This window comes from Trematomus bernacchii, unplaced genomic scaffold, assembly GCF_902827165.1.
Source record: "Trematomus bernacchii unplaced genomic scaffold, fTreBer1.1, whole genome shotgun sequence".
Lineage (NCBI taxonomy): Eukaryota > Metazoa > Chordata > Actinopteri > Perciformes > Nototheniidae > Trematomus > Trematomus bernacchii.
Window position 1 is genome coordinate 10,614,184 of NW_022987973.1, and position 20,806 is coordinate 10,634,989.

The 20,806-nt window shown below is 39.5% G+C and overlaps 1 protein-coding gene across 1 annotated transcript; it reads right to left on the reverse strand.

Moving 5' to 3' along the window:
• Positions 1-473: 473 nt before the first annotated feature.
• Positions 474-20,016, reverse strand: slc39a13 (solute carrier family 39 member 13). The gene is made up of 10 exons (XM_034117135.1): positions 19,854-20,016; positions 18,541-18,906; positions 17,203-17,310; positions 13,740-13,894; positions 6,996-7,115; positions 4,985-5,074; positions 2,405-2,455; positions 2,119-2,251; positions 1,936-2,035; positions 474-1,250 (listed from the first exon to the last, which is right to left on the reverse strand). Exons 2-10 carry the CDS (start codon positions 18,866-18,868, stop codon positions 1,175-1,177), a joined length of 1,161 nt encoding a protein of 386 aa, XP_033973026.1. The 5' UTR covers positions 18,869-18,906; positions 19,854-20,016; the 3' UTR covers positions 474-1,174.
• Between the last annotated feature and the right edge of the window lie 790 nt (positions 20,017-20,806).

Sequence of the window (20,806 nt, forward strand, 5' to 3'; positions counted from 1 at the left end):
ATGACTAAGGAAGGCAACCCGCCGCGTAGTCGTTATGGCAACAGAAGCTTGTCAAACAGACTGTGTTGATATTGGACGAGTGTGAGTGCACAATCAAAGCCCCCCTCCCTCCACTCCCATTTTAGGCACAGGACCTTTGCAGTAAAAATATCTGTCCTGGTCGACACGTTTTTGTGCAGCGAGGTCAAAACACACTGGGCTGCCTCAGCGTCTTCACACAGCTCTACCAATCAATACCAGGATGCCCTACACCCACTGAGATCATTATAACAGCCCATTGAATATTCATAATAATCACCTGCTAGTGTGGTTATGGTTATTATTAATAAACAGCTGTTTTTTGTTTAAAAAAGGTCTGAACATTTTGTTTATTTCCTTAGGTGTTGAAACCTTCACCAACAGCTGCAATGCAGTGCTTTAAACAATCCTGTATGGTTATCAGTCCCTGGTTTCAAAGGATGCGAGGCAACAAGTATAAGTATATAATTGTATTTTATTTATTTTAACTTGATCACAATTATTCATTCAGTAAAAGATCAGAAATGTGCAGACCACTCGTGTGAGAAAAATACAAAAACAGACAAAAAACTAGTTTGGAGTAGAGCTGACATTATTGTAACAGGCCATCCTGACTTATTTCTCAATACAAACATATGTAATGTGGGGGTGCACGTCTGAATAAACTATATTTAACTTGTCTTATTTTCAATAAATATTCAGCAGATACATTAAAAGTAACAGTAACAATACATACAAAGTTTAAGCAATTTAGGTTTGAATACTTTTTAAAGGAGGTTGTCCTTGTAGCTGTCTAATAATACCTGTTCTGTTATACCGGCACATCAGCTGTACCTGTGTAAATGTATGTGCAAAACAACATGATTGTCTGATCACCAATAGAAGACAATTTCATAAAATATTCATACAAACCCTCTTCACTTCATGGATGTTTAAGATTGGCACATTTGACTAGTGTCCAAATAAAATGTCCTGTCAGCAGATCAAAAAAGCTTTCCTTTGGGTCGTCCGTCCAAAAAGTGCCGTTCTTCTATCAGATGTTTTTCTTTGTAGTGTAACATGATGTTAAGTTTCTAGGAATGAGAGGTACCAGATATGAGGGGTTGGTTGAGAGCTTTTGTGTTTGGTTAAGGCGAGAGGGGGATTTCCTCCGTGTTCAGTCAACAATGGCAGAGAGCACAGCCATGACAGCCATGCCACAGAAGATGAGCAGGACATGCAGGAGGGACTGCCTGTGAAAGCAAACAAAGGTTACGGATTCAGACAGATTCAAGGACATAAAATAAATATTCCCGTTTCAACACCACAGAACAAGTTATACAATGTGTTGTTTGTAAATATCTTTCTGCAGAGTGCTGCAGGGATGATGTATTTCTGAAGGCTGACCCGTTTGTATAGCACATAACAAAAAGCCAACAGAATTTTGGATATTTGGAAAATAGATCCTTAACAAACAAACATGTCTGGTACTTATTTAGTTCCGCAAGATAATCTCCACATATTAACAGCACTTATATGTTTTTATGTCTCATTTAGCTACCGATCTATTTAAGACAAAGAAGTTTCAGAAATTCCAGAGTGGAGTATTTACTGACACGCAGTATTTTATGTTATGAACAAACTCTCATAAACGTATTTTAAACACAGACTGAATTTCACGCATCTAACCAAAAACTCATTCAGAAAACCCAGCCGTAGTGCTATGGAACCATATTATATATGTTAAAAGCATAGATTGTTTATAAGAAGGGACAAAGAATATTGATCAACACATTTTTAGGCGATCAACATTTTTTAATCAACTTCATAATGTGAAAACCCACTGTGAAAGGGTTATTTTTCAGACCCAGAGCAGCCTGCTTGGTCATAAGTAGGTCCTCTTTGTGTTTCTGATGCGAACAGGCACATAACCCATACCATAAACTGGACTCCTCCAGCAGATCAGGCACCACGTTCACCATAGCTATGTAGAGGAAGCCTCCCGAGGTGAAAGGCAGTATCCAGGCAGTGGCATTTTCTAGGAAGGGAAGGAAATACTTCTATAAAACAGTATCCAGGTGACAAAAATGTATTTGATTGCTTGAATACTTAGAATCTTACCTGTGCCTTTTGGCGACTGAGCGCACAGAGCGAAGCAAGCTCCCAAAACACCAACCAGCGCCGTGGACAGCTGCATGCAGGCCGCACTCCACCGGTCGAACCCGGCCCTCAGCAGGATGGCAAAGTCCCCCACCTGCAGATAAGGACAAGTCCCACAGCAGACAAATGGCATTACAGTCAGCGTGTTTACAACCACTGTAGCAGTCTGTTGTTTTCTAGTATTTTCTGCTATTTAAACATAAAAGCCTCAGGTTGTAGAATGGAACCAAAGATTCTGTAATCTCACCTCATGGGGGATTTCATGGAGCAGGATGGCAAAGGTGGTAAGGTATCCAACCTGCAAGAAAAGATTCATTAACAATGTGCCCGGTATTATTAATAGGGAACTGTATTCTTGAAAGCACCCGTTGAGTAGAGTTCTAAGCTCTATGTGTTCAGCGAGCGGTGCATAGTGCAACGAAGGGAAATGTAGAAGAGCTGCTCAAAGAGCTGCAAAGCTGTGACAGCTTAAAGTCTTTTATAATTCCACATGAAGAGGATGATGAGATATCAGTTGTGAGAAAGTGTACTTATACACACACACACGTCACATCTAGGTAAGAGGCTATTGAATACCTGCAGGTTGACAAAATAAATCATTTCAAGGATGAAAACTTGTTAGAGTTAGACAATAAGAGAAAAAAAGCCACAAGATAGAAAAGAAACCTTCTTTCTTGGAATTTCTTAAAAATTGTTAAGGACATTATGGCAAAAGATCTCATTGTAGGAAATTAAAAACATTTATGAAACTCTTAATATATAAACATTGGTTAAAATTACATTGAGTACCAGAAGCAACGTTTATCCGGGTAATACCATTTGCTTTTTTCAGGTGGGCCAAAAATGTTAACATAGCTGAATGATGTAATGTGGTTTGTAGTTGAGCCAATAATACAATTTGAAAAATTAAATAAAGCCCTAGTACAATTTTGAACAGCTCCCTTTAAGTATAACACTTAAAGGTGGGGTAGGTCATTTTGGAGAAACCAGCTCGAGATCGCTAGAATTTGAAAATACACAACCGGAAAAAATCTGTCACTACCTTACAGAGCCCCTCCTCCAACACACACGAACGCACACATGACCAATGAGGGCACGAGATAAGTTTGTGCACAGATGGAAGGCTGACAGGCAGGTAGGCCATCCAGTTATTTTAGCCGGGCCGGCTAAAATGATTGGTCGTGCTTTTTACAGCGCCACGGCTTCCACAGATGAATTTTTTTAATGGATTTTTTGTCAAAGCACTTAAGATATTCATTGCTATCGGGAGGTTAAGAGCATTCCATGGAATATAACAAAAAGTGTATCTCGAGCCCGTTTCTCAAACTTACCTACCCCACCTTTAAGTGTTAATAACTGATACAAATATATATTTTTTAAATGTTCAACAGTAATTCAGAATTAAAAACTGTGAACATCTTCATGTTTAATTAAACTGCATTGATACAGATTATTTGTATTGCAGCATTACATTGTGGCAAAGTCACAGTGTGATAAATGTGCTTGAGAGTGAACAGAAAGCACCGGTGAGATGTCTTGTATATGTACGTTTCAGACACCTCGTTAACTTCCTCTCTGGCACGGCGATGTGCGGTTCATGCTGCTAGCCTTATGTCCCTCCAGCTGGACTCTCTTCTTATAAAAGATACAAATACACAGTAACCTACCGAAGCCAGCCTAACGCATGTTACTGCAGTTTAGAGTGCACCTTTTTTGATCTAGCCTGTACGATAATTAAACAAAGAAAAGTTTTTAAATGAAAACGTTTGCTGTCCTGTAGTGATTGTCCACTTTCAGGACTGTAGCTCTGCTGATACAACAGGTCTGCTGCACACACTGCCAAATTACCCAGATCCATTTCCTCTCTTCTCTTTTATTCAGTATTACTGCGCTCCTCCCTGGCTATTTTGCAGTTCTCTTGCATTACAGTTGATCTCTGAAGCGCAAACAAGCCAAAGTATAGACTCATATTTACTCAGAATGGACCTTTAACAACTAGTCTTTAATTATTTGGAGGCAGGCTTTGAGTACCAAAACCAATTATTTTCATGTGATATGTTCACAAATCCAAAAATGATCACATTACTCTTTCTATCATTACCCACAGAGTAATATTTGTAGTTTTCTAGGCTGTTGGCCAGGAATGAGTAATAATTAAGGGGTCAATCCATACTGACAATAACTAGCACTTAAAGGTCTATATTTGTAATATAATCTTAATCATCCTACACAGTGACATGACAGACAGCTGCATGTCAGTTTAAGCAATTTATTTATCAGCCATGATTGTCAGTTCATGATAATGAGCTCATTTGGTCTGAGACCCCGGGGAGCTATTTCAACTGCAATTATACTTTATGAGACAAGGAGCTCATGTATAATAAATATGCATGCTGAGGACTTAATGTGAATGTAATCACATTCTCACATACGAGTCATTTGTTAGACCGGTGTGATTAGAAAGGTACACATCATGAGCACAAGACCCTGCTAACACACTGCTGATGACTGAAGCCTGAGGCCCATAGCTGTTTTTCAACTCAATTTCCTGCTGGATTTGTTTTTAGTTAAAGACATTTCACTATGAAATGTACTATGGAGACTTATGTTTCAAGGGCTGACGGCATGTCATACTAACCTCGAGTTAGAAATGCTTTCATTTGAGATTGTCAAATCTTTATTGTAATATTTACAAGGCAAAGGCTAAATCTATACCCAAGAGAAAGATGGAGACAAAGCATCTGAGCAACTTCTTTGTGTGTGCCTAAAACACATTTGAATTAGAAATATGTAATATGTATTTGTTAAAATGATCACAGCCTCTTACCTTTTTGCTAACCATAAAACTTCCTGCTACTGCCAGTCCGTGGGTGAAGTTGTCGATGCAGTTGGCCAGCAGGTTTAGGTATCCACTCGTCTGTGAGACACAAAATAAAAATGACACTCAAAAAGGTGAAAACTACAAGAAGTATGGTTTACTGGAAAGTCGTTTTTTTTTATCTGTCACAGACTCATCTTATTTAATCGTTTATTTCGCAGGGACAATGCACGGTAATGAACACTTAAAACATTAAAATGTGTCAAGCGTAACAGTGCCAGATTTAGCTTTCAGCTCATTTCCATCCACAGTCCCTCATAAAAACATTTAAGAAATTTACATTTTACAGACATTGTAAAAACAAAATACATGTTATGCAAAAAGCGCAAGAGAGCAAGAGCAGCATACACAAGTATTTATGACATGGTAATACAATATAGCAGCAACGACATGTAAAGTGCAAGAGAAGATACAAGAGCTACCTAAAGTGCAAGAAGAGATACCCCTGTAATAAAGTGCATTTAGTAGTGATAACACGTCTGTGTGTTTCTCATCCATTCTTTGAGTTGACCTTTGAAGCTATTGAGAGTGGCACAATCCCGTATCTCAGTTGGGAGGCTATTCCACAAAGAGCTGCCCTCTGGTTTCTGACCTAGTGCAGCGTCCAGAGTGTTTTTGTGGATGAATTCCCCTACGGGAGGGGGGGCAGTCCATGTAAACATTTATAAATAAAACACATACGTTTAAAAGACTTAAAATGGTCAAAACTCAAGAAATTGTGTTTTTCAAGGATGGTACAGTGGTGGTATGAATTTGGCTTTCTGTCAAACACCTTGATAGCTCTCTTGTACAGCTGTTCTATCGATTTAAGGTTTGTGGCACAAGCAAACGACCAGTTTGTAAAACAGAATTCAATGTGGGATAGAATCATACAGTGGAGGTATGACTTTGCAGCATCGACAGTTTTATCGACATATCAACTTTTAATGTTTCTTAAAAGTTCGAGTCCAGTATGACTCCAAGATACTTGAACTGGGAGACTAGTTCTATTTCTGATCCGTTTAAAAACACATTAGATCCTTCGATAAAATACAAGTGTGGTTAATTTCAAATCAGGCCTATTTCAACACCCAATATTTGATATCCTGAACGTTGTTGGTTTCAGGTTAAGTTACTCCCAGTTTTGCAGTCTGACCCATTTATACAAAAAAAAAAAGGCTGTAAATGATCCGTTCCTTGCAGGAAACAAAAGGAAGCTGCTGATTATGTGCCACAATACCTCGGGCAAATAGTTGGTGTAGTATTAACATGTTCAATTGAGTCTGTCCTCACACCCAGTCTGTGCTGGGAAAAACTAAAGAAAGGGATGGGCCAATGCAGGACATTTCTCCATAATATGTTTCTTTTTGTGAATGTCTATTAAAAAAACATCAAGGTTAGTTTCAACCTCTTCATTTACTCACAGATTTTGAAAGTGTTCTCTTTCTGATTGGACATTTTTATAATTGATTTCATATTGGTACTAAACCACACTGAGATGTACTACGTGAGTGAATTTAAATGTACTTTTATGTTCATGTTATTTTGTTATGACATGTGTTCGTTCACAAGTCAGATACAGTGTAAAGGATTCCAGGGTTTATTTGCACACTTTGGTGATATGAGAAAGGTAAGGGTTGTCCTGCAGCAGCACTAAAGGACTAGTTCTGAAAATAAGCATGAGAAATATTCCAAGATAAAGTATTAGAAATATATATATTTATGAGGTATTAGGCTGTGAATATTCAGGGTTTCTAAAGACCTTCAGTAATAAAGGCATTGTTAAGTTTAACAGTCTTGTTGGTTTCATTAAGCCGTCCAATTTGCTGGTTCTGAAATAAACTAAAGGAATCGGGTTGGATTATTAATGAAGCAAAAAGAGCTTTCTTACATACACAACCCAAGTATTTACCCTTAGCGGTGTCTATTATTTTTATTTTTTAAATGTGTTAACTGGGAATGTTTTGGTTGTCAGAAGTACCTTGATCTTCTCTGATCTTCCCTGCAGACTCTGATGCTTAGAGGATTTCCATGACTCAGCAGGGTGCCTGTTTCTGAGTGATGCCGCTGCCTTTCCATGGGAAGCTGCATCAGACCGCAGCTGTGGAGGAAAGAGGAAGACAAACAAGGCAAAAATAAACATATAGTCCCAACCTGCACTATCGTCCCAGCCTCTTTTTTATATATAGTATGTTTTAAATAAATAATCCTTATGTTAGCATTGCCCATCAGTGTCCACCATCAGTACTATTCCCATTCCTTTCCCCTAAGGAAACCACCTTTGCCACTAGCACCAGTCATACTGAAAACAGACAGTCAATGCTAGCCTAGATTTAACAGCGCAATAAACATGGATTTTATTGTTGCTCCCACTGTGTGAGAAAGGCTTGTAACTCCTGCTGGCAGAACAGCTGTTGAAGAAAGTCCTGATTATTTCTCTAACTTCCGACATGTTCAGGAATAACAGTCATTTGTACTTTTGCTGCATTTTTCAGACCTAACAGATGACCTTTAAACACCACTCAACATTTAAATATATATGATGAATATAAAAAGGAGGGACGGATTCATTTCAGGATAAAGCCTCTGTTTTCCGAGAACAGACAACTTCCTTGTTCCCTCTTTCAGAAACCACTTATGTTGCCATTTAGACTGATAGGCAAATTAAATGAAAGGAAATAGCCTGCTGTCTTCTGGTCGCGGCGGGGACATTTTTGCTCCATGTCTATGATTGAAGCATTAGGAAGTAATAAAGCGTTTCCGGGCTGAGATTGGAGCAAAATGATCTCTTCAATACGCCCAATTTAAATGACCTAGACATAAAAAAAGGTGATTAAAACTCCTCTTCACATTTCATACCAAGCATTGTAGCTCTCCACACATATCCATCAGAAACACTCTTTGGTTAGATTTTCCTAACCACATATTTTAGGAGGAAGACATATTTTTAACCTGTCTGTCTCTCGCACTGCCACACTTTATTCTTGCCTCTCTCTGTAAGCTGAGTGCTCTCCTGTGGACAGTAAAATGGCTAAAAGAGCTGCTTCACCCCGGCACTATAAATAGACACCAGTGGAGGAGCTGAGCCGTGGATGCAAATCTTCTCCCTCACTGGAAATACAAATACAAGAGAGGGAAGAGACAGCCTGCACAAACACTCTGCAACCAGCCATTCATGTCTACAAAGAAACCGAGCATTAATAAAGCGTCACATTTATAATAGCATTACCAAGCAATAAACTCTCCCTTTGACACTAGTTAACTAGTGTATTTGAACAGCCGTTTCAACCCAGTACAGAGTAGATATGTCTTATATGTTTTAATTTGCTCATTGATTAACCAACTTTTCCCCCAGAAGTGTGCTGCTCGGCTACGCACCGCGCCTCACTAAAACCCAGTTAAAATGCACGCTTAAGTGTATTGTGTCCTAATATCTGTCCTTCTTAACACTAGAACTGCCAGGGGTCGCTGTATACCTAAAACCGCCAACGGGTCAAATTGACCCGCTATTAGAATGCATTGATTTTCAAGGGACAATGTTCTTTTATTTATCATACTAGAACACAGGGTTAATAGTGAGTTTTGATCGCACAGTGATGAAACTTATACTATTGTTGTGGTGTTTTTACACAGTACAGTAGATCGAAGTAAATCAACGTATACATTATCATGTATTATATTGTGTTGTAGGGCTGTGCAATTAATCGTATTTTAATCTCGATTACGATTTTGGCTTGCAACGATTACGAAAACAACGTAATCGAAATAAAACGATTATTATTTTTATTAAAAAAAAAAAAAAATGTAATTATTATTTTTTTTTATTTTATTTTTTTATTGGTTTTTCAGTTGAATTATACTTAAAGTTCAGGGTAATCAACTATTAAAAACATACTGTTCACATTTTTGTTTCAATAAATGGATGTTTTCAAAGTAAATGGATAATCGTTTTTAATAATCGTGATATCAATTATTGACCAAAATAATCGTGATTAGGATTTTTGCCATAATCGCACAGCCCTATTGTGTTGTATTATTAAGTAATATCATACATTAACCCCATTATAGCAGATGCCACATTGAATGGATGAACACATTTATGCATCAATAATTACAACGGAGTATTTCTAAATATAAGTTGTAAAAATACTTATATGTATTTAATACTAATAACATAATGATTAATTTTACTTTCAGATGATAATACTTTTCACTTGGGCAATTGACATTTTTGAATGCAGGACATTTACTTCCAACACGTATTTTTACCTAGGTAAATAATCGGAATACTTCGTCCAGCTCTAATTTTGGACCCTGTCAATGTTTTTCAAACTTTAATTAAATGTTGGATATTTCCACAGACCCTTTCAGACCGGTGTCAGTACCATATGTGTTCGCCCTACCATATGTGTTCGGGGTCCGTCGCTTACCAATGACGTCACCCATTGTGATTGGCTGTACGGAATCGTAGTAATCAGCAGCGAACCGCTTCAACACGTGTATTCACGGCATTCATTTTGTTATTCTACAGTATTATTGTTTTATAGTTATTTGTTAATGTAACCCAATTTGTGTTCTTTGAAATTGAAAAGGATATCGCATTGTGTTTGTTACATTCGTTGCAGTTGTATAGGCTATGTGTTAAGTGTAATTTGGCATGTCCTATTTATGGACATGCTTTTATTTTGAAGGAGAGTTAGCGCAGTTGACAGGAAGTTGTTGTTGCTTTGGAAACAACGTGACAGAGATTAACGGAGAAAAGTAATATCTACATATAAAGACGGAGAAAGTAAACGATAACGTTTATGGTTAAGTGTTAGCACCCCCCGAAGAGGCACAAGCTCTTACGTTGATATTGGAGATTTCAATAAATTCAATTTGAAAAAAAAAACGGGGAAAAAAAAACAAAAACGAATATCTGAATAACGAAATTGAAACCCGAATAGTACTCCAACGAACGAATATTCGGATATTTTGGTACAGTAGGGCTGTACCCGAATAATATAATAAAGTTATAGTAAATAATAACAAATTCCAGTGTTAGAATTCCATAATTCCATATTCATAAATAAAATGATATGCAAATAACATTTTCTTGGCTGTGGACTTGTACTCTACATAATTATGTTGAGCTCATGGTAATCTAATTCAATAAACAATAACTGCAATGAACAGATAGCATTTTCTGACTCGTAAAATGATTGGATATGGTGTAATTTGGCAAATGATTCTGTGTTGAAAAATGTATATCTTTAAAAACTGCGTTGGTGTATTAGGGCGGGCCATACTAATTTTTCTTGTAAATCGATCGAGAGGGGTGTTCAAATAACGTATTTTGGTGTGTAGAACACAAATCTATTTAGATGCTTTTATTTTGAAGTTGTTGCTATGGAAACAACATGACGGAGAAAAAAGTAATATCTTCTACATATAATAACGGACAAAGTAAAGAATGAAGTGTATGTTTAAATGTTAGCACCCCCCGAAGAGGCTCAAGCTCTTACGTTGAGTCTGGAGTTTCAATACATTCGGAATTTGACCGTGTAAAATGTCCTCTTGGGTTACCGTACAGCCAATGCGTGACGTCATTGGTAAGCGTAACGGACCCCGAACACATCTGGTAGGCCGAACACATATGGTACCTACACCGGCAATGCTGGAGAACAGAGGGGGGATGGGAGAGTTTTGTCACATTCCGATGGCCCATTACTAGATTTGAAACAAAGAGAGTCACAGCCCTGCGTTGAACACCTAAAGGGAGCTGTCGGGGGGTGGGGGGTGGTGAACGGTACATGGTCAATGTTTGTTTAAAAATGTTTGCAGTCGCGAAAGCTCTAAGCCAATCAGACATGGACCAAAAAAAGGATCAGTCTATGTGTCGAGGGGGAACTAGAGACGCCCCTCTGCCTTTACAGCCATGGTCCGGTCTGACAGCGCTCAGCTCTCTGCTGCAGAGGAAGAGACAGATCACTGCTCTAAACAAAGTCGAAAATCTTCCCGCGCATGGTTGCCATGGTTGCCCTTCTGTTTATTCTCCGCTGTGGACGCTCTGGCTCTTTTTCTCCCTCCCCGAGGCAAGCGTTTGGTCCTGCTGTAAATCTCTCCGGTTAGTCCACCAGCAGATGAAAAACACCCACCTCTCCGCCTCTTCCAAGGGACGAGGGGACCGTGCGGCAGAGTTTCAGTTCGATTTTTTTTCGCCGGGCAACATGTCCGTTAAAGTTTAAATCTTCCGGACAAAATTAGAAAAGTGCCAGTCAAAGGTCTTCTTTGTTATTTATTGAGCTTTGAAACAAATGAATAACAACTCTGTATAATAATATAAGAATAAAAAACCGAGCCTCTCTTTTCCTCCCCCTCTTCTGAGAGCCCAGCAGCTGATCTCTGAGCAGGAGAGGTGGGGAGAGGCGGGGCTATTGCGTCATCGTTATCTGGGGCCTCATTTATAAAGGGATATACGCTCCAAAAATGCCGTACGCCAGTTTCTACGCAATGTTTGCGATTTATAAAATACTAACTTGACGGGAAAATGTGCTGTCCTCCACGCAAACTCTAACCCATGCGTACGCACTAAGCACACAAACGGGAGAGACGAGAAACTGCGACACCGTTGGCAGAAGGAAGAATGGAGAGAAATATGTGGAAATAATACCATAAATAAAATGTTACCTCTCATTTATCAAATATGAATAATTCATTTTCAAACATTGATTAAAGCCAATCTTTAAATGATTAAACAAACGCCTGTTTGAAACTCCTCAGTGCACACAAAAACATAACTTGGAGAAATAAATAAATACGGATATGTTATTTAAAACCACCTCGAATATGTTGTGTTAATGTTATGAAATGTTTTCTCATAAATGATGCGGTAAGCAGGAGGACAGAATAACGTCTAAACTGACGCCGTTTTGCATTTCTATAGGTTGTAGATACGAGCATGGTTTTATATACTATCACGTTTAATCGTGTTTTATGCCGTTTGCCAAGACTTGATAAGTAGCTCGTAAAACACAGGAGGTATGGAAACTAAGAACACCATATGTGGTAAATTGTACAGCTAATATAACACAATCCATTAGTTGTATTTCCTTTAACTGGTGGATTATGGATATATAGTTGCTGATCGACAGCTGGAACACAAACCACCAAATACAACAAAAATAATTCAGATCCAGTCGTCATGACTCCACTCCGGAGGGATTCCCCGATCATTTCTTACAGTTTCTCATCAAGGGGGTGTCTCCTGTCCCCGGGACAAACACACTGCCTGAGGAAGGTTATGTGTATTTTTTTTGTCATTAACTTTTTTCGGACCACTTATTTATTTATTTTGGTGACGATCCGACCTCCATGCTGCTACTCTGGTTCAAACTGCATCCACCAAACAATTTGATTTATCTCGACCTCCCCAAAATAACCAAAATCTGACACGGTGTGAGATGTCTTTTTTAGCTGTTCTATCATCATTTCCTGCGATCTTCTTCATGCAGTCAGTCAAAATGAATGAATGAGCGTTTCTTTGACTATTTATAGGCAAATATGGGCGTTACGAGTCGATTGTGATTTATAAAGGGAAACAGGCGTAGGAAGTGCCGTACGCACTTCCCTCGCCGGTACGCAATGTTTTGTGAATCGGAAAATGGCGGAAAATGTATGTACCTATTTTTGTGCTTTGTACTACGTAAGCAACCTTCCTACGTCAATCCTACGCAAGGCGTTATAAATAAGGCCCCAGGACATGATCGTATAGGCGTAAACACGGAGCCGCTTGCCCCCCCAGAGCGTTTCGTTTGCAGATCTACCCACCTTGGGACCCGTTATCGTTATCGTTTTCCTCGCAGCGGGGCTACTGCTGCGGAGCGCATACAGCTTTAAATAAATAAACATGTTTCTAGCCTGGATCCAATCAAACCTATTCTGGATATAGTTAGATCCTGTCTCAGACTATTTAAAAAAACAACGGTCTGATTTTATCATTGCACAACAATGAACTCAATGTGTGATTGTTATAGCAGTAATATTAAACAGTAATAATACAGTGAACTATTAGCACTGTAAATATTATTGTTTGCCCGTGGTGAGATGACGAGGCTCCTGATAGGGCCGTGGGCATAAAGCCCACATTTCCGATATTACGTCATATCGGACGCAAATCTGGATCAGCTGTTTTTAGAGATTTGGGTACGAAGGAAAAGAGAGAGGGTTTTGTTTCCTGACACTTTGTGAGTTCCCTGACACACCGGGGACACATATTTATGTATAAAAGACATCAAAAAGTGCCTTTTGCATGATGGGAGACCTTTAATGTTGCAAATGGAGAGGCTGTGACGCAAGTCATATTTCAGACTTGATCTGACCATTAAAGTTATCGTATTGTACAATTCATACTAGAAGAGGATGTTCTGTTAAAAAGAAAAAAAATGTGCTCCGAATTTCCAGTGGCTGCAAGGCATCCTCACACTGACGACAACACAATAGAGAAGTATTGATCTTCTCATCTAACTGCTAGAGGATATTACTGATAGCCCGGGTGCAGAATAGGTCATCTGATGCTACAATAACCCAAACACTGAATAGAAATATGCAGATCAAGCACTAACAGGGCAAGCATACCTATGACAACGGATAAGTGAAGGCTTGTAACGACACGTCTGTGCTCAGTGAGCTCCTGTGGAAGCATTGAGCATATTCTTCTGTAATCATTTCAGCTTAAAATACTTACAGCATTGTTAGAGTTCAGGTCTGAGTTGGAAGTGGGCTCCTCCTCCTCTTCTTCCTTGCTGTCTTGGTCTGGGAACATCTTCTCCAGGATAAGGAAAGCCAAAAGGCCAGCGATTACCCACAAGCCCTGGGTCATGTAGTGGTTGTGTTTACCAGCTAGGATGGAAGCAGAGAGATTGTACATGAGAATCAGTGTATGTAGTTACAACTGAAACCGAGAGTTGCAACTAAAATGTTAACTTAAAGATAAATTAATACAATCTCATTACAACTCAAAGTAATATATCTGAAGAGCGACTGTTCCGAAATGACGTTCACTGGCAATACCAAACTTTAATGTGTTTAAGTAGGTTTAAAGGTTCCCTATTATACTGTTTTTCATCAATATATTATAGGTCTCAGATATATACGAAACATGTCTCTGAAGTGTTTGGCTCAAAATACCAAACAAATCATGCATTGTAGCATCCCATAATCCCCTCTGTTTCAGCCCTGTTTCAAATGTGCTGATTCTCTGTCTTTTACTTCAGATGACAATAGAGTGGCGAAGTCCCTCCCACTTACTTCCGGGGTATGGGACCTTATTCCGGAAAAGTTATGCATTGAAGTCAATGGGGAGAGAAAACTTATCTTTCGATCCCGTTTGAATTGTGCCATGAATTACACATATGATGTTTGTCAATCTTAAAAAATCATTTCCATGTCAAAAAAGTCACAGTTTGTCGTAAAACTGTTGAAATATAAGACTATGAAAAATACGTAACTAGAAAGACTACAAATCCCAGAGTCGCGTAAGTGATGTCACAATTGTTTACCTCCACCATTCAGATACCTAAGATCAGCGCAATATAGATATAATCTATCTATATGGCGCTGGCTAAGATAAGATAACTTTAACAAGATGCCTGTGTGCTTAGTACCAGGTTGTTATTATACCAGCAATGGGTCTTGCTCGTTCTTTTGCTTCCCGTCTGATGAAACGACCAGGAGTGGCTTGATCAAGTTAGCTACCTAGCTAGTAGCTAGCACGTTAGTTAGCATTACAGCCTTGTCATTTTTATTAGCCTTAACATGAAGTAACATTAAGTAACCCAAAATGTTAAACAGTAAGAGTAGTAGTCATATTTCGTGAACCCTTTGAATAGTACTGTCACCGGTGTGATCATTCTATAATACACCATTTAATTCCGGGGGAGAAATGCTAACGCTAACGTTAGCATCGGCGATCTTTTCTACTTCATGCTATCTGCACAAATGGTTGACATTAAACATTAAAACGACCAGGCAGTTCAGAGAGAATCAAAGGAAGGCAGGCTTTGCATGACATTCTTCAGGACGTGTTTCATTGTGGTGATAGTCAATCGTTTGTTGACAAGACAGTAGTGACGGCCATCTTGGTGACGTGTGTGGTTGACCAGAGATGTAGTTCATTGAGCCTTTCACACAAACAAATGTGTTACTTCACAGTTTTACGACACATTTTAATTTTTTTGACTTGCAAAATTATCTTTTAAATTGACAAACATCATATGTGTAATTCGTGGCACAATTCAAACGGGATCGAAAGATAATCTTTCTCTCTCCATCGACTTCAATGCATAACTTTTCCGAAATAAGGTCCCATGGGGCTCAACCGGAAGGGGAGGGACTTCGCCACTCTATAAGGAGCCACTCCCCACGCCCCTCTGCAAGATATTTGGTTAAAAAGAACACAATGGTGCTCTAGGAGGAGATTCAGGTGATAAGGTGGGGGGGGTTACCTTGGTTTGTTATTGGCTAATGGTTACACAAGCCAAAAAATCGTTATGACATCATAAAGTGGCCACAATCTGATCAGCTCATTTTCAGACAGGTTTTTATATATGGTTTGGATCAGGACAGAAAGAGAGCAAATCTTTTTTCCTGAACATTTCAGAACTTCGTTACACAGAGGGACACATGATTATGTATAAAAGACATAAACACTTGGAATTTGCCTAATAGGTGACCTTTAAAGCGGAGTAATTATAATTAGAGGTGTATTGATTCTGACATAATTGGGACCTAAACTTGTGGCACAATAGAGCCCTTCATGCCCCAAAGCAGGGCTCAACATTATAAATGGCCCGCTGGCCCGGAAGCACTATTTAGACACCCCGGGCCAGCATAACGTACTTTCCACTTGCCCGCTCGGGCCACTAAACATATTGCTTTAAACACAAACATTTCCTGTGGTATTGGTATTTTGACAAGCAATTTTGTTAAATTATTTTGTTTATTAACGCTACAACATAGCGTTTCGTGAGGCGGTTGTCGCTGTTTGCTGCGGAGTAGCGCAGCGCGAGCAGGCTCCCGTGCGCGGGAGCGCACTCGTTCACTACAGACTTTCTCGCCACCTAACCATTCGCCAAAATGCTTTTAATACCCCGGCCAAGCGCCGGGCAAAAAACAATCTTCAAATAAAAGAAAGTCACCGGAGGAGTTAAAGGAGTGACAGGGAGTATGAGAAGAAGAGGGAGAGAAAGTTTCAGCCACAATGGCTTGATCGATGGAGTTGGCTTCAATATGATGATATAAACAAGGTCTTTTGTCGGCTCTGTACATCAATCCCGACATAGGTATATTCGCTATAGGGAAATGTCCCAGCAGTTTAGGATAATGAACGTTCTAATCTAGGCTATTACATTTTTCTAACTCCTGATAATGACAGGAAGGCAGAAAGCACATTATACAAATAATAATACTCATAATAATGATAATAGCAGACATTCTTTTTTTAACAATGACCACAATATAATTATTTTAATAAACCAAATATTAACAATTGAGGAAAATGAGGAAGAACTGATGATTCAAATGTTGTAGTACAAGTAGTAATGTAGTTTGTGCATAAATTACTATTGCAACAAATGTGTTCATTTTCTTCATTATTAGTCAATTTTTTTGGAAGAATGCTCTTGGGCCAGTGGTTACAATGGTGGGGCCAGTGATAATGAACCGGGCCAGTGGAATTTGACCCTTAATGTCTACCCCTGCCCAAAGGCAGTCGTTCTACGAACTGGACTTCTCTGGATTCCTGCTAAAACAGGACTGCAGTTCAATTTGTGTGAAATGTCATAACTAGCATATGAATTCCTGACTGATTGCCGAAAACATGTTTTGTGAGATCACAGTCACCAAATGCTTATCAGTTTTCCTTGAGTTTTAGTGGTTGTTTGCCCCAAATTGGAAGTAATTGCCTCCAGCCGTCCCTGAAAAAGGACAATGTGACAGAAGGACAACCTGAAGACAAAATGCCTCTGTGCAAATGTTTCAAATTAACCCCGCCCGCAAACACACAAAAAGCTGAGGTCTGAAAAGGAACGTTACATTCCTACAGTACTAGTAAAGACAGTTTAACAGTTTGACAGTTATCCTAACTTAATAGCAGTCAAATAAATAACAGGTCTGTGGCTGGTGTTGGTATTGGTGGAGAGGAGACCCACCTGAAGAGCCAGGGAGCGCCCACGCTTCAGGAAGGAGGTGAAGGAATACATCACCAAGGAGACCACCAATAGCAAAGCTCAACAACTGCTTCAGCTTCTGACCACCAGCTGAGAAAACACATTAGAAAAAAGGTAGCAATTAGGCTACATGATGCTTTTAATAAAAACGTAACAATAACTTTATTTACAGCTTCACAGTTTCTTTCTCCTCCATTTAGAAGGCAGCTTTACTACACATCATTTTTTATTTTTTTAACAGGATTTTCTTTCTGCTTTAGGAGTTTCCTCAGTAATGACTAACCTCCGCTCAGGACTGCACTTCAAACCCACCAGCCTAAAATAAATCATGAATGCCACATTCTTGTGGGTGGGGCCACTCAAGAGGCCACAGGTTGACCTATACTAACAGAGGCCTGGTTATTGAAATGTTGTAGAGTTTCTTCCTTTGACATCAAGGAAAACCTTGATGTCAAAGGAAGAAACTCACAAACTTTGGTGGTTGACTACTAGACGTCTCATCTAGTGCCGCTAGCAGGTAACCATTTTCATGATATCTCAACATCTTCAACATGTAATGGACACTTTTGCTTCCCCAACAGACAATGTATAATCCTAATGACTTTAATCAGAGAGCAACCTGCCTTCATAGACTTTATTTTTCTCCACTGTGTATTTTTCCATTCAAGTTAGTTGATGTTGAACTGGCAGCCGGACAATATTACTATTAAGAACAAAAAAAAATTCTTGCTACTGATTTTTTTATTTAATTGGAAGAAACGTTTACTGTAAATGTACCTAACTTACCGTTTTAAAGTCTTTACCGTCTTTTATATACTTCAATATAAGGACATGGTTATGCAAAGAAAAATGCATTCAGTTTTTCAAGTACTTGGAGTGCCGATTTCATAGGATCTTTAAAAATGTACACCATCTACAATTTTATACCATCAAGAGAGTGGAGCTGGTTCAAGACTGGCTGACAAAGACCAAGAACAACTTCTTGTTGATGCCACTGAGGTTACTTCCACTTGTTAAAGGGTGTAGAGGGCAAATATTTACAATCGAGCCACTAAAGAGCTGGTATTTGACGTATATATAGTTGATGGGTTAATGAGGCGCAACAATTTCTCTCTTTAACTGCAGATATTTGAACCTTGAACTCTTCTGCTTTCACCACTGCAGTCTTTTCTAAGTTTGAGAGGTGTTTAACAGATGCATGGCGTTATCTGTGTTCATTTGACATGCATATATTGAAATACTAAACCTAGTATATCATTATCATTATTGAATTAGGCGAAAATATTGATAGTATTATATGTTTACCTGCTACCATCTTACCTTCTGATTTGAGGGCTGCTCCAGCTTCAATGGGAATCACCAGAATAGGTAAAATCCCAGTGAGGCCGACAGCAACAGAGCCCACGAGGGACAGGAGCCAGACATGAGCCTGTTCGCTGGATAAGAAGTTCGATATTTCACGGTAGCCTGGGAGTCCGTCTGTCAGGCCGAAGCCCGGTCCAGCAACCGAGGCTGTGGCCTGAGCCATAGCTGTTTGTGTCATCTTGTGGCTACTTAAGGCCCCCCTGGAGGTCAGCACCAGCAGGGTGACTGGGATCAACAGAGCAGCTACAGCCCAGCTGGGCTTTTTACAGCTTACACCTTTCATCCGTCCCACGGTCCAGAAAGCACTTGCAACGAGTAATGCTGCAAGAGGACAAACACAGAGGTGACAGTTGAGACAAACAGGCATCTCCTGCAATTTATCTAACATCCACGAACATTGTAAATAGCCATTTTATTAAGGCACTCACAATTGTGTTCAATACTCGATACATTTCGTGTGTGGTTTGGTAAGTTAAGTCAGAAGAAAGTCCTGTCACAGTATCCTAGAGCCAAGGTGGTCTTCAAATAGCTTGTTTACTATGCCTGACTAAACCAAAATCATCCCAATCAAAAAGCTGGAATCAGCTCACTTGCACTGTTGCCAAACAAATGTTCTGTAATTTTCAACCGGATGTAAATTGTTGTCAATCTGACCAGAGGCTGGGCCATGCTGTGATAAAAGTAAAGTTGTGCCAGGAAAAGAAAAGTCCAGAAATACCAGACTGCTTCCCTTTGGCAGCTGCCTGTGGAAATCCTGGCCATGCCTCACTCATAGGTACCGTTACAGGGAAAGGTTTAAGCTGCAAACTATTTGCAAACAAGTATTAATATGAAGCAGAAAGGTAGCAACAGTAACAACAGATGTTTATAAGTGTTTTAAAATCATCTGCTGCTCATCATGCTCCTGTGTGTGGAGTTAGCAGCACCGACTCGACCATAAGACAGTAAACACGTTACATTTCCACAATATGAACTAAACAGTACAAGAAAACACCACACAGCTAAACCCACTAACAACTCGTGAAGTAAACATTGCATTGAAAGCTTTTGAGAACGACATAGTGAGTTAGCTCCGTGGATAAAAGTTAGCAGGCTAGCGTTAGCCTGTAAACACTGAGACCTGCTGCACACATTAGCTGCGACAGACGCAATCTCTGCAAAACAACACTATCTCTTGTAACATCAGTTTGAGTAAATTAGTGATAACAGTACGGGCCGAAAGAGGCATCAAAAAACGACGTTACTGTGACATTTTCGGTTTTAAATACCTTGTTGTTTCTGCAGTCTGTGCTCCAGTGTGTCCCTGCCATCCAGGCCGGTGTGATGAAGGCTGACTCTCCCGAGCAGGATCCGCGAGCTGCAGGAGTCACCACGGCTCTCCAAAACAGCCACGTGTCAGGATCCTGGAGGGGAAAACACCATAAACAGGAGAGGAGACTCAGGACATGGATCCCGCCCCACTCAACATTTCAGGAAGTAACTTTATTTTTTGCCCCAAGGACACTAATTCATTTTCCACACCCAGGAGCAGAATTCAGGAGCAGATGTGTTGTAAAAAGTTAAGATGATCAAACCCCATGAACTCATCTGGCAGTTTTCAGGCCTAAAGGCTACATTAGCTGGCAAGAAATGTGATGTTCACATGTAGGCACATTTAAGTTACACACAGTCACAGAATCCAATACATTGAATCTGAAATCACAGCATTTAACCAAACCAAAACAGTGCTATAGTCAAGTCCTTTAGGAGATGTTCCAGATGTGTGAAGGATTCAACATATGCACCCCATATTATTTTAATGTTAACAAAGTAGCCTAACATAGATTAACCTTTCACTACAACTTTTTTCTTATAATTTTCCACAGGTACAGCCTGAACATGGACAACAGTGCTTTGCTCAGATGGGGCCCTTGAGAACATCATTGATGGTAGGCCTGCACCATTACACTCCCCACGGTAGCTCGTGTATCACAGAAGCTGTTTTGAGACCTTTGATGGGTGTTTATATGTCTGTCTGTAGACATGTTTGTTCAGCGCCAGAGTGTCACAACTGTGCAACATGCAGTCCTATATATTTGGAGTTTTGCCAGGATTTGATTTAATTGATTCTGTCCTTCTTTAAAATTCACAGTTTAAAAAATATATATAAAATAACAGCCTCAAAGAAATTAATGTTTCAGTAGTTTACTGCCACCTTACATGAGCCCACACTCAAATAACT

Excerpts from the sequence above, each read along its gene's own strand:
- slc39a13 (XM_034117135.1), bottom strand. The coding sequence starts at position 18,868 with ATGAAAGGTGTAAGCTGTAAAAAGCCCAGCTGGGCTGTAGCTGCTCTG. Across the intron at positions 5,075-6,995 it reads GAAGATCAGAGAAGATCAAG|ACGAGTGGATACCTAAACCT; the intron begins GTACTTCTGACA and ends TGTGTCTCACAG. Across the intron at positions 2,252-2,404 it reads TCCATGAAATCCCCCATGAG|GTGGGGGACTTTGCCATCCT; the intron begins GTGAGATTACAG and ends CCTTATCTGCAG.